At 40.9% G+C, this 15,103-nt stretch overlaps 1 protein-coding gene across 5 annotated transcripts in view; it reads left to right on the top strand.

The window, feature by feature from the left end:
- Positions 1–15,103, top strand: part of RTN4 (reticulon 4) — a 57,314-nt gene that overhangs the window by 40,668 nt on the left and 1,543 nt on the right. For all 5 annotated transcript variants that reach the window (XM_084797496.1, XM_084797497.1, XM_084797498.1 and 2 more), the window contains 3 exons: positions 4,066–4,273; positions 6,552–6,690; positions 14,696–14,765. In XM_084797496.1, coding sequence (XP_084653622.1) covers positions 4,066–4,273; positions 6,552–6,690; positions 14,696–14,765 — 417 coding nt within the window. The remainder of the gene's footprint in view (positions 1–4,065; positions 4,274–6,551; positions 6,691–14,695; positions 14,766–15,103) is intronic.

The raw sequence follows: 15,103 nt of genomic DNA on the forward strand, positions 1-15,103 counted from the left end.
ATCTGTTAAGAGGGAACCCCAATTGAGAAATTGCTCCCATAAGGTCATCTGTGGCATTTTCTTAATTAATGATTCATAGGAGAGTGCCCAGACCACTCACTGTGGTGGTGTCATTCTTGAGCTGGTCATTCTGTGTTCTATAAGAAAGCAGGCTGAGCACGCCATGCGGAGCATTGCCACTAAGCAGCACCCCCCCCCCCCATGGTTTCTGCATCAGCTTCTGCTTTCAAGCTCCTGCTCTATTTGAGTTCCTGTCCTGACTTCCTTCAGGGATGGATTATGATGTAGACATGTAAGCAAATAAACCCCTCTCCTCCCCAATTTGCTTTTGGTCACTGTATTTCACCATAGCAATAGCAACCCTAAGGACAGTATCCATTATCTTTTTAATTTCATGTAAGTGGTCTTCTTGGCCTCTGATTCGTTTTCCATGCAGTGACTCTTTGCCTATATTCTGCCATTCATCAAGCATGCAGATATGCAACATTTGAAGAAGTTGAATGTGATGACCCTTCAGTTTGCTGCTTTAAGAATAGGAAGTCTCATTCTATCTGTGGCCAGCCACTTCTAACATGTAAAAAACTTTTTTTTGTTTTTTTATATTACAACTATGTAGCTTATAATTATTTGAAAAGTGATAAGATTAAATACTTACATGTTTGGCACATAATATGTTTGTGAGATGTTCAGTTTAAAACATTAGACCTTCTAGATCTTAAAAGGAGACCTATTTTAAAGTTGGCATAGGCCAATGCCAAAAGTTCATTATTAGGACCCACTAATAAGAATTTGAGTGGGCACACCTGTGATTCAAGCACTCAGGGAGGCAGAGGCAGGAGGATCTCTGTGAGTTAGAGGCTAGCCTGGTCTACAAAGTGAGTTCAAGATGGCCAGGGTTACACAGAGAACCCGTCTCAACAAAAGAATTTTGAGTATAGCACTTTGCGTTAAGTATGAGCCATGTTAGCTTCTGAAGGGAAAAGAAATTGGAAGACTGATTGCCCTTTGTTAAAACAAGTCAGGAGAGGTTCAAGTCTCATCTAAAGTTATACAGTTGCAGAGCTAGTACAGAGGTAGGTCTCTGGGGGCCTGAGCTTGGTTTTTTCTTTATACTATATTCACTAATATAGAACATGTAGATTAATTGTAAATCTTGTCTAATCAATAAATCAGAATAGTCTCTGGTTGTTAACACACACACACACACACACACACACACACACACACACACACACACACACTTTGCATATTGATTTGAGTGTTAGATGTTTTTAATGAAGCATAGTGGGTGCTCCTGAATTGATTTGAGTGTTAGATGTTTTTAATGAAGCATAGTGGGTGCTCCTGACCTTTTTTTTTTCTCATTATTTTGTTCATCTTAGTAGTAGGGATACTAAGGAGAGTGCTTTGAGAGAGCCAGGTTTGTTTGTTTTTTGTTTTTTAGACAAGTTTTCTCTGTAGCCTTGGCACAGCAATCCGCCGACCTCTGCCTCCTGAGTGGTGGGACTAAAGCATATGCCACCACGGCTGGCAACTGAAAGAGCCATCTTTGTATGAGTATTAAAGTGATTGGATGTTAAATGGAAGCGAACGAAATCTGATTATTTTTTTGTTCTAGGTTGGTGTTGTCTTAAATTTGTGTGTATGTATTTGGGAACACTAGTGTTGGAGGTCAGAGGTCAAACTAGTAACATTTGTTCTCAACTTTTACTTGGGTTCTGGGGAATCATCAGTAAGCATCTTATGCCTCAAGACAAAAGTTTTAAAATCTTTTTTTTTCCTATGTGGTTTTTAAAGTGACATGTTTGTGTGTAACATTGTAGTTCATGTTAGTAACTTAATCATAATATTGAAATTTTTCTTTTTTTACGTTTTTACTACTTAAGTACCTGGATAATAAAGATGATGATACTGGCAGTATTAATTAGTAACACAACAAATAACAATCCTCACTTTACTAATTTATTAATACTAAGCCCTATATTTATATATGCTTTATATTAATCATCTTATTGATGGAAAATTTCAATTCATTTTCCTCATTTAATGAATCACATCTCAGTGAGACAAATGCTGTTTTTATATGCAGCTTAATGGTGAAGCTCTGAGTGTGCAGGGGTTTAGTGACTTACAGAGGTTACATCGCTGGTAATGTAGGCTGCTGTTGGAGTCTAGGTCACGCAGCTCTAGAGCCTTGAGTCTGGTCTTACATAAGCCACTGTTAGAGGACACAGGGGAGCCTCACAGGAATTATACCGCCATTGCTGTCTATGTAATGTCACTCACACCTTCCTTGACTCCCATGGGGGGAGGATGACATTTTTAGAGCTTCTGGAAGATGGAAGTCCCGCACCTTTAAGTTTCCTGGATCCTAATGACAGCTGGATTCTTCTGTTACAGTTTTAAATTTTCTTTGAGCCTCTTTGTCCCATTCTTGTTCCTGTTACAGTGTAATATTTACTTTAAAAGTTACCTAGTTGTGTTCATAAGTCCAGGTAGTCCTGGAAAAGATATTTAACATTTTAGAGTTGAAGAGCCTTAAAAGTACATTTCCCATTTTCCGGCTTTCTCTTCATTTCACTAGGTTGTCTTTCTGTATTTGAGTTAACATCATCATGCTATGTGTGCCTGGCTGGCCTGGCACTGGCTGTTTCAGTCTAGTTAGCCTCAAACTTGCAACAGTCGTGCCTCAGTCTCTCAGGTGATAGAATAGTTCCATCAGGCTAGCCTAGATTGAATTTCAGTGTATTCTCAGTGTCGGAAATTGACTGTGACATTATTCGTAGTGTCGTTTTGACAGCACAGATTAGGCTATTTCAAGGTCTGGTCAGTCCTCAGATACTTTGGTAGGAGCAACTTGCATTCATCAGAACTGATGCGGTGTTACAGATGAGGCTTAAAATCACAGTCTGACAACAGGCAGCAGAGGGGCTGTGAGTAATACATGGAACCAAGGTATGGCCCAGGATGTGCACATGCTGGGCTTGTGCTCTACTGGTGAGCTACACTTCAAGCTCCACCTTCTCAGTGCTTAAGATATATACTCAGGGGAATTAAGAGCTTTGTGGTAATAATAGTGCTTTATAGCTCACATACATATTTTTCCCTATAAAAGTACCTCCAATGGTAAATGGAAACCTTTTGTGCCTATTTAGGAGTCCTAGGGATCAAAAACAAAGTATCCATTTAAACTGTGACTTCAAAAAGTTATCTCCTTCATCTTAAAATTAGCAGAAATTAAATTTTCTACTTGATTATATCCATATTTGTTTTATTAGTGTGGAGGTTTTTGTTTTGTTTTGCTGCTCCCAGTTGTTCACCACCTAGAGAAGTAAATACCATGTAGCCTGTCAAAGAGCCCTTTGCTACACTGCAGAGTTCTCCCTGGGTTGATACAATCTGATCTTGGGACCACAAACCTGTGGTTATTTGAGCCTTGCAGTGCTTGCTAAGTTGTGTAGAACAGCTCCATATAAAATGTTACAGAATACTATAGTATGTAGGGTTTGGATATTTTGGATTTTTTTTTTTTGGCCCTACAGTTTTTATGACATTTTTTTTCTCTTGAGGAAATTAGTTTTTTACATGTCTGAATGCTGTTTCCCCTCTGCCTTTTACTGTAGGTCACTTCTATTAGTACCAGGCTAAGATACCGTTTTAGGAGTCCCAAAGAGAGCTTCTAAAAGCCAAGTTAAAAGTTCAGCTGTTAAAAAGTTTCAAATTTTCAATTTTTTGTAAAATTTTATTTTCTATACTTATGTCTTACTATTTCAGTAGCCCCTTTTGTATGTACTGTTTTCTCTGTAATTGCAATGTTATGAATAGTATGAAGAAGAAATGCCTTAAGATGATTTTAAGTGACCTCTGCTAGGCCTGACACATTTAATTCTATAGCTAGAATGATTTGGTCACTCAGGTGGGAGGTTGGCACGAGAGGAGGACTGGTAACAGTACAAACAGCATTATACTGTCAGGCCTGTGTCTTCTGTATGTAGAGCATGTGCATGTGTAGATCCAATGGTTAAGATAGTATTCTAATTTCAGACTTGTTCTTTGACTTTTTAGTTGTTGACCTCCTCTACTGGAGAGACATCAAGAAGACTGGAGTGGTGTTTGGTGCCAGCTTATTCCTGCTGCTGTCTTTGACAGTGTTCAGCATTGTCAGTGTGACAGCCTACATTGCCTTGGCCTTGCTCTCTGTGACTATCAGCTTTAGGATATATAAGGGTGTGATCCAGGCTATCCAGAAGTCAGATGAAGGCCATCCATTCAGGTGAGATGTCTGGAAACAAGGCAACAGTGTGAACAGGATTGGTATTAAGACTTCATCTCCTATCTGTAGGATTATAGGCATGTGCTTTCTTTGTTGCTTAGAGATAATTATATCAGGAGCCTTTGAGATTTCTTGTGGTAGAAAAGACTAGACTCCCAATAATATTTATTGTTAGGTATTGGTCATCGCAGTGGGTTTCAGGATGGTGAATTGTTACTGTCTTTACTGTTTACACCTTTATCCATTGTCCTCTCCGGTACATATTCTTATCTACACTTTCCTCAGTTTCTCAGGGCGTTACACAGAGAGGGGAGACATGATTTTTTTTTTAATAACTTCAAATTGGAGTTTCAGAATGATAGTTGTATGCCACAGACCATTAGCAAGTATGATTTTTAAAGCACTTAAAATGAAATATATGAAAATGTTATAAAGGTATAACTTCGAAATTATCCACAGTATTAGTTTTATATATCATTAAATTTTAAAGATTTTTTTTTTAAAGATGCCCAGTTTATTTTTTTGTTTCTTTTTAGACACTCCTTTTTTTAACAAAGGCATTTTAGACTTTTAAAAATTTAGCTGATGTGCCAGTTTAGGCCTATTGGACACTTTTTTAGTTGCCTAGTCATACTGGTACAGGTGAAACTATGTAGTTCATTCATCTGTGGTAAGTTGGAGCAGTGAGCAGTATATTATACTGTCGGAAACATGCCAGTTAAACTACTATGAATGAATGTCTACCAGGTGGCACTGATGCAGGGTGCTCTTTGTAGCAAAACCAGCAGCAGCGATAGAAAGAACAGTACCAAAATTTTATCAACCAGAAATGTGTATTTCTAAGAGTTGTATAGGCAGGGCTTGGATGATGGCTTTGTGGGCAGGACTGCTTGTTGTGAAAGCAGTTCTGATTCACAGCACCTGCATAAAAACTGGTCAGTGTTGGGGGTTGGAAGCAATTGGATCCTGGGAGCTTGTTGGCCAGCCTAGGCAAAAATAATGAACTTCACATGCACATATGCCAAACACACGCATAGAATTTAATAAATAATTTACAGGTGGTTTAAAAGTTGATGGGAAACTTTGAGTGTTCTAAGTTGATGTTTATTAATAACATTGGTATACTGGTGCCTTAAACTGTTGTACTAGTAAAGATATAGTCTTGATTCCAAATAGTCTATGTTTAAGTAAGAAAAATATGTCTGTATTCAGAGCTGGATGTGGTACAGTATAATGTGGAAGAAAACATTGTTTTGGAGTAGATTACACTGGGGTCTCAGGGACTCGTATCTGCTGAGGCTTCTTGTCTGGGTAGAGTCTGAAGTGAGGCTGGTTCATGGTACAAGTTGTCACCAGAGGCAAGAAGTGAACTTTGCTTTAGGGAATAGCATGATGACCAAGGCACTACAGATTGGGGGGAGGCGTTAAAATAACTAATTCCCAGTTTCAACATAGGGAGCAGTGGGAAGGTTAACAAAGTTAGATGGGCTCTCTGTCTGAAAAGTTGGAAACAGAGTAAGTATAGTGCTTGAGCTGGAAATGATTTGAAAACATCTCTTTATCTAATTTAGAGAGTTAGAAATTTGACCCAGAGAATTTAAGTGCTTTTTTGCAAGACTATTTAGCTAGAGAACAGCTGATCTTCTATTGCCCACCTGAGTTCAACCCAGACTCTGCTATTTAGGAAGCTCAGATAAGGCTTGTCTGGCTTTGACTAAGAGAATAGAGTGGGCTAGATTATAGACAGGCTTGGACACTGGTAGAATATTCCAGGGTGCAAATAACAGATCCTTAACAAGAGTGACGCAGGAGACACATTGGGGGCAGGCATATTGCTAAGATCGGAGTATGAGGCAGGACACTCACGTGGGGAAACAGTATTAGGTATGGTGCTTCAGATAGAATAGTTTAGCTAAATTATCATCACTGATAGAGTTAATGACTGCCTCTAAATTATCTTCTTAAATGGTATACTTGCTGCTACAGCATACGTGAGACATGAATGTTGAGAATGAATATTATGTTTATTGGTATTTCTGCTGTAGTTTTGGCAGCTATTTTACAGTTTTGACAGTTTTTCATAAAGGTGAGAGTCTCTGTCTCTCAGGTGCTGTGATGATTATAAGCATGAGCCATCCAGCCAGCTTACTTGGGATTTTCATGCTAAGAGTGGGCTTTTATAGTACAGTGTTATAAACTTAACCTCTCTTGTATAGGTCTGTGGTTGCTGATTGACATTGGGGATCAGTGGCAATTATGGTCTGTTTTGTTTTCTTAGGGCATATTTGGAATCTGAAGTTGCTGTATCAGAGGAACTGGTTCAGAAATACAGTAATTCTGCTCTTGGGCATGTGAACAGCACAATAAAGGAACTCAGGCGCCTCTTCTTAGTTGATGATTTAGTGGATTCCCTAAAGGTAAGTTTATTTTACTTTTCACTTCTGATATTTTATAGTAGTGTGTATGTATGTATGTATAGACTTTATTGTCAGAAAGATTAGCAAATATGAAATTCTATTTTTCTATATTCAAATAAATCATGAAGATGTAATGAAATAACATGAAGGTAAATTTATGTTTTAAAATTCTGTGTCCTGTGTTTAGACTTGTACGAGAAATATAGTTTGCCCCTTTTCTCCTTAAGGAAAAATAGTTTTAGAAAGAGAAATTGAGAAGAAAATATATTTGATTGTGGGTTTTTATAAGCCCAAAGGTTAAGAAAAGTGGGTTGGTGACTTCTGCAGATGGACGTTCATGCTTCGCAAAGGGACCTGGGTAGCTCTCAGATCTGAAAGCTGACAGATAGCAAACACCTGATCACTCAGGTGCACACTCTCTGGGAAGAGTCTCTCTGGGTGAACTGTGGGGTTCCACTACACGAGAACTTGCTTTCTGCATGTTTCTGTATATAGGTTATTTCCACTGTGTAAGCATACTTTATGAGTTGAGGATGTTTGTTTAAAACTCTTACTTAAAAAACAGAACTGGATTTAGAAATCAAAAAGGTACGCAGTCCATTTTATAAACTCAAGTGACCCTGGGCCAGGCATGGTGGCGACACATGCCTTTAGTCCCACCACTCAGAGCAGAACGAGGGGCCAGTCTGTGAGGTCAAGGCTAATCTGGTCTACATAGAGAGTTCTAGAGCACCCAAAACTACACATAGTAAGACCCTGTCTCCAAAAAAATAAAAATAAATTGTAGCACTCAAGAGTCTGAGGTAGGAGGACCAGATTTAGTGACAGTATTTCCTTTCTGAAGAGAGTTCCTGCATGCTAGCTTTATGTATGTGGTCGTGTTTATCTATGGAGAAGCAAATGACTTTTCCTTCCGGGGATGGACTCAATTTGAATATTTTTTTAAAAATGGTGATATCATCTTTTGATTGAAATACTTTTCTAGTTAATAAAATGGAAACATTTTAATTTCAAAAAAACAAATTGTCGTTTTTATAATAGACAAACTATAACTTTGCAGAACAGCTTTTAAAGAAACCAGCTTTGGTGTCATCAGTTTATAAAATGTACATTTTTAAGATTCTAGGTCACAGTTATCACTTACATTTGAAACCTTCCTCTGAACTTGAACACTAGAATCACTTTTGCAAGCACGTGACCTCCTACCCCTATTTCTCACTCTGCTTAAATTCCTTTCCTCCCCTTTCGCCAGTATGAGGGAAGAGTTCATTTCAGTTGTTATCAAAGAAATGGTCTGTTGCAGTTATTATATCTGTATGGCCTAGGAAGCCCATAACAGGCACAATTAAATTAGACTAAAAGTGTAATTTAAAGCTGGAAGCACTACGCTGGGCAGAGTCTAAACTGCTACTAATGTACCAGTAAACTAACCTAAACCACTCTCTAATCCTATGTCCTCATAACCTACTACATCCCAACCACTTGCCAACCTGACCCTCCTAGGGCAGCTTCTCTCCACCAACTGTCCTCTCTCAACTGTCAACTCCCGCCTCCCACCCCTCTCCTAGAAGCCTTGCCTTCCACTCCCTGCCCAGCTGATTGGTTAAACAGTGCGTTATTGACAACTGCTCATCCACTCAGGGCATTCCTCCACAATGGTACAATTCCAGGGCTCTGCAGTCAGCGCCTGAGATGAGCTGGCAACATGCCTGTCCTGGGTTTACTCCTGGTAGATGCCTTGGGCAAATGGAAATAGGACATGTTGTTACAGGTTTCTCTCTTTAACTTCCTGTCTCATTGTTCCATTTGTTCTGCACCCCTGAAATCAACTTTAAGATTTTTAATCCTAGACAAGATTTCAGGTGTCTACAAAATGATCAATAGTCCATTATCCTGTCAGAGTATGGGCCAGATCAATCACTGTTGAAATATACTTCTTAATCCATTCAGAATGGAGCTCAGACATTCAGTACTGTAAGCATTTTAGGCCTCTTAAGACACTGGGTCTTACACTGCTGCAGCACTGCCCAGACTACCGCAGAGCTCCCCACCTGCTGTAGCCACAGACAGGGGCACAGGCATGCATCACCCAGTGCTGTAGCAGGAGTGTTTCCTACCTGCTTAAAGGTTAATTCAGATTGTGTAATTAATATGTATAAGGATCTTTAGTGAGGGCTCTTTGTTGTTATTGTCGGGTTTTTTTTGGGGAGGGCGGCTCTTGTTTTGAGGGAGGTATATTTTATATAAGCTTATTTGGGAAGGTAAAGGATCTGGAGTTTTAATTCCCTACAGTTCTAGTTTAGTGTCTCTGGGAACACTGACTGGAGGATGCCTGCTTTAGAAATTCAGGGCATTAGCTATTAAGCCCTGTTTGTCCCTACCTCCTGTTATAAAAGTGTATCACACCCGCAGAGGTCATCTTTGGCACCCCTAGAAGGAGGCCTAAAGCTTTAGTAGAAAGTTTCTATGTTGTAGACCAAGCATGTGCACACGAATCCCCTCCGTGTGTGTGTGTGTGTGTGTGTGTGTGTGCGCGCGCGCGCGCGTGCGCCCACCCGCCCATAGAGGTCAAAGGATAACCTTGGGGTGTTGGTCCTCACATTCTACCTTGTTTCACTTTATTGCTGTTGCTTCTATCTCAGAAGCTTCTGGGGTTCTTGGAAACTTAGGAGGTTGAGAACCACTTGAGACCAGTACCGTCTTGGTCGGGGCGGTAGAGGGGGGGGGGGGAAGCACCAGCATGTGCACACACACCTTGCCCTTTGAAACACCACATCCAAGAAATTGTTATTTAATGGGGAGTAAACCTGGACATTTCACTGAGTTCTTTTTTTTTTTTTTTTGTTTTTGTTTTTGTTTTTGTTTTTTGAGACAGGGTTTCTCTGTGTAGCCTTGGCTGTCCTGGACTCACTTTGTAGACCAGGCTGGCCTCGAACTCACAGCGATCCACCTGCCTCTGCCTCCCGAGTGCTGGGATTAAAGGCGTGCGCCACCACGCCCGGCTTCACTGAGTTCTTACATGTCTGTAGCAAAGCTTTGTGTGACAAAGACTAGACTTAATATGATACTTGCCTGATATGTAACTATAATGTTTCAAGATATAGTTTTTAAAGCTTTTTATTGGTTCTTTGTGAATCTCGTGCACCCCAATCCCACTCATCTCCCCATCTTGCAATTCCCCCCAAAATGAATGAATGAATGGAAAACACCTCGTCATGGAAGCTGCAGCGTGCCGGTGTGTCCCACAGTCTGCCCTTTTGTCATATACCTTTATTCGCAAATGTTCATCTCAGTGAATCTGTCTTGAGGCATCTGGCCTCTGCTAACACACCATCAACACTGTATCCTTACTGGGACTCCTCGGTTAACCCCTGTTGCCCTGCGTTGTGGAGATCTTGCAGCTTTGGGTCTGTGGGGCTGGCCCTTTGAAACGCTCCCAAGTTCATAGATGAGGTAGATTTTAGGGTGGACCAACCCAAAGCCCTGGATATGGGCCTAGGTGGTAGCTGAGTTGGTCAGCCTGACAGCTCTCCCACACCTGCAGCACTAGGGCAAGCTTTACAGCATAGTTCCATCTAGTTCACCCATTGCCAAAACCAGTGAGGGGCAAGGTCAGCTTTCCTGCTCTCATGCTCTCAGCCAGGCACACCTGCCTGGCTCACCCACACCCATGCCACCAGAGCCAGCTCTGCCATGTTGCCCACACTCCTGAGTGCTAACCCTGTTGACCAGCTCCCACACTCACACCTTCAGGCCTGGTCCACCCAAGCCTTTTTCGTCCCTGATGGAAGGGCTAGCTCTCCCGCCTTCACACCTGTGGACAGCTTACACTCACCACTACCACCACCACCACCACCAGGCCCAGCTCTGTTGTGCTGCCTAGGTGGTGCAAGGCCTTGGGATATAATAATAAATCTGTGCCTGGGCAGGGTGTCCTACACTCTCAAAATAGCTCATCCAAAAGAACATTGAAAAAGCCTTATGCTGCTGGCTTGCAGGAAAATTAGAAGGGAAATGTAGAAATAGTCAAGGTAATACTAAAAATGGGTTATAGTTGTTTTTAGAAAAGAAAATAATTTTCAGTGTTTCAGTTTTGTTTTTGTTCTGTTTTTTTGAGACAGGGTTTCTCTGTGTAGCCTTGGCTGTGCTGGACTCACTTTGTAGACCAGGCTGGCCCTGAATTTCCAGATATCCAGGTGCCTCTGCCTCCCTGAGTGCTGGGATTACAGGTGTGTGCCACCACACCCGGCAGAATGTACTCTTACAGTGTTGCTTCAATCTTTACTTTTCTGAGCAAATCAAAACAAACAAAAACAAAAGCTGTGTGCCACCATGCCTTGGTGTTTTTCAGTATTTAAAATGAGTTTTTAAATTGTAAAATTTGCCAATGTATCTGAAATTCTGTTGTGTGCCCTTCCATTTTCCTTAAATATGTCTTTCCCCAAATGAAGCATCATAACTCTATAGGTGTGTTTAAGTTTTATTCCCTATCCTCTTGGAGGAAAAGCAATGTTTATTAAATTTTCATTACACTTGGCTCTTGAAGTCTCAACCTCTGTCAGTAGAAAGCACTACAGACAAGTTTGCTCTCCTCAGACACTGGCCGTAGCTGAAGAATTCCTTTCAGAGATCTCCATCCAGGTGTAATCCTGAATTGTGGTTTAGATAGAGAAAGAGCTTTTAGGGTGAGGCGATATGAAGTAGAATTTACTAAAGTTAAGACAAAATAGCCAGAGAGAAGGTTAGTAGTTAAATGTGTTCCTCTTCCAGAGCACCTGGGTATGGCTTCTAGCATCAGGCAGGTCTCAACTGCCTGAAAGTGCAGCTCCACAGGGTTTGTCCAGTGCTTCTTTTGGCCTCTGTGGGAACCTGTGCTGCACACTCACACACACAGAGAGACTGATTTTTAAATCTTAAAAACAAAAAACAGAAATGTGCTCAAGGAAAAAAGAAATAAACCATGCCAGAGAACCTGTGCTAACTTCTCAAGTTACATCTCAGAAGGTTGCCAAAAAATGCACTCCAATCTTGTGTTTTGCTTTTCAGTGTGTGCGGTGTGCATGTATGCATGGCCTCCCAAGGCTGGAATTACAAGTTTGCCACCACACCTAACATTTATGTGGATTCCTGGGGATCTAGCAAAGGCATCTTCCGTTCTTCTCCCCACTTAACATAGAGATGTAGATTACAGCAAGGTTAAATGTTAGAGTTTTTCTGTGAACCAGGTTGTCTAGCTTGTTTAGGGAGTGCTAGCCCCAAGCAAGTGTGGCCTCAAGTAAACAGTGTACTTTTTAGTCCTTGATGTCTTTTGAAAATGTACGCTGTCTGAGTGGTGCCTGAAGGTTTCTGAGGTGAGCCAAGCTGGGGTAAAGGGCCTTTATTTCCCATTTTGTGTGTGTGTGTGTTTGCTATTTTCCTGGCCTCAAAGATTTGATGGTAAGCCTCTGTCTGTCTTGGAATAGCCTGAGTGTCCTTGAAGCAAGAACCATTTGTACTTTTTGGAGAGTCCAAGCGAGGAGTCTTGAGTTGCTCTCCTTGTGTGTTTAGAGTACAACCTTGTGAAGTGACTATAGTGATCAAGTTACAGTTTAATCTGTGTGTAATGTGTAATGATCAAGTTAGAGGTAAGTTTGATCTGTGTTGCAGTGTGCATTTTGCCATGGCTAAGGCATCTGTCACTGAAGCACTTTGTTCTAAGATGTGGAATGTTGACTTTCCCTGTAGACTTGTATATGGTGAATGAAAACAGCTAGCTCTGTGGCTATATTGTAAACTTGCTAACTGCGCGTTATAGTTTCCATGAAAGGAGAAGGATGTACTAATAGAATAATCCTTTCTACCAGTGGCTCTGCAACAGTGGCTGCAAATGGGCAGCATTTACAATTCTAACTTCAGTTGTGAATGCCTGACATTTCCTTACTTGGATAGTAGAGTGTTGCTCTTTGTAGAACTGATAGGGGTTGTAGGCACCCAACAGGTCTACTCTGTAATGAGCGTGCTTACTAGAGTTGGAATGCCTTGAGTTCAGTACCCACTCATAGTAAGCGTTCAGCCACATTTTGTTGAGTACTGGAAAAAGGATTCTTTAGATCAAGAGTGGGGAACTAGCAGTGAAGGCGGCACAGTGTGGTTTTTAGTTTGCTATGTTGGTGGCAACATTGTCTGACCCATAGAGGCCCACAGGTGCTGAGGAATGAGTGTCTGCTGAGCACATGTAACCCAGCTTTGGACTACCTGATGCAAGAATCTGCTTGGCCTGTGCGGGATTTGCATAAATGGAAGTGGTTTGCTTGGGTTGCTGGCTACTGCTTCTTCCTCAGCTCTGCCAAGCCCTGAAACTTTGAGGACACTAAATAGATGTCTGTTGTGGAGACATCAGAATCCTCAGCCCATGCCACCCTCCATGGTGTTTTCACTAGAAGGGTTGGTTGGTCCTGGATTCCTGTCCACCTGCCCTCTGGCCTAGCCCTTGGCCAACTCACCTTTCCCTCAACTGCTGTCCTAAACTTGTGTGGTCTCTGGGCTCCCAGCTAATTGGAGGGAAGCTGGTCTTTGGGGTTCTGTTTCTGCTCTGACCAAGGGGAAACTGCAGACTTCCCTTTTCACCCTCTCTTCCTGGACGCTGTTACGGGAGACTCTACATGTTTCTAAGTGCATTTACTCATGTTCTTTTAAAACCAGCTGATAGAAAAATTCCACAGCCTGAGATCTAAGAGTGATGGCTTCCATTTTTAAAAAGTTGCAAAGTAGCAATAAACAAGCGAAAAACAATCTGAAGAATCCTATGGGGCTCATAAACCCTAAAATGTTTATAATGTGGTTCTGTGGGAATTTTCTAATTCCAGCTTTAATTAATGGAAAAGCTTATTAGCTCTACTCTTTTCATCAGTTGCTACATATAACTAAATCACCATAAGAGTTGGCGTGATGGCTCTGTGGTTAAGAGCACTTCCATTCCTGTGGCAGCTCACAACTGTCTTTAGCTCCAGGTCCAGGGGATCCAACACCCTCTGTGGGCACCAGGCATATATACATATTTTTTAAAATATTTTTTAAGTTACCTAGATGGTGGTATCATGGCAGCACGTATGTTTCCTCCGAAATAGATGACAACAGTTGCCAGACACAGGAAACATTTGCATTAGGAAGTATAAGGACGCAGGGTTTCCTCTTAAAAAATAATGGAGAGAGATTCAGTACCTCAAGGAAAGTAAGGAGTTAAAGTGGATGGGGATGTTTCTGGGTACACTGAGTTTTCACTATGATGTGTAAGCCAAAAACAGAGGAAAGGATACATCTGTATTAATGCATTTATTATTATTATTGTATTAATACAGAGACCTGCCCTGAAGGTAACCGCTTTTGTGGTTCCCAAAAATGTGATTGTAATTTAGACCAGCTTTGTGCTTGTCTTGAAGAACTGCTGTGAACGTGTCAGTGAGCTGTACGTTATCACAAGTTTTAGAAATGAAAGAAAGCTTTACAATCTGCTTAAGCCATTCTTAGTGTGTCTGTGTGTGTGTGTGTGTGTGTGTGTGTGTGTATGTATGTATGTATATATTTCTCAAGCTAAAACTGTGTTTTAGACATACGATCACATTTGCTGTTTTATTTTTTAAAATCTCAAAGTGAGCCAGTTTATTAAAGTACAGTTTATTATCTCTGGCCTGCTTTTGTGATGTCTGGATTAGTGTATTATCTCAAGCATCTTAGCATGTTCCTCCCAGTGATGAGGAAACTCTTAGCAGTGGCTGGAGCTAGAGGGGCAGTGTGTCCCTGTCCCGTGTTTTCTGTTCTTAGAGAAAACAGTATTACGCTATCATGTATTCCAAGGAAATGAGTCAAATCCAGCTTTGGTCTAATTCAGATTCTAAGTAAGACTGATAACGACTGAGTTTGCTTGGTTTTCAGGGTCTGTGCCCCGTTAGACTAGCATTTAGATGTATAATTTTGGAGGAAAAGTTTACTTTGATTTTGCTTATCATGGGTTTTTGTTTGATTACAGTTTGCAGTGTTGATGTGGGTGTTTACTTATGTTGGTGCCTTGTTCAATGGTTTGACACTACTGATTTTAGGTAAGTCTTCAAAAAGATTGAAAAACACTTAAAGACACTTTGGTAGAGAATATATTCTTGTTGTAAGAAAATAGAATATAAATTTGAGTAGCTGATACTGATACTGTTTAATTGAAATGCTATGTTAGTTCCTGAACTACTCCAACTAACAGGGACAGACCTGCCTTATCAGATGGTGCACTCCTGAGTTTAAACCCGTATTCTATAAAGTCTGTGTGACCTGAGGCCAAGCATAGTTCTCAGCACAGGAAGGAGAATGTGAACATTGTCTGGGTATTGGGGGAGAGTGAACTTTATGCAGGCCTTAAGAGCACTACCAGCTTACCTTGACCACTGTT

Source organism: Acomys minous (genome assembly GCF_964271855.1).
Source record: "Acomys minous genome assembly, chromosome: 10".
Classification (NCBI taxonomy): domain Eukaryota; kingdom Metazoa; phylum Chordata; class Mammalia; order Rodentia; family Muridae; genus Acomys; species Acomys minous.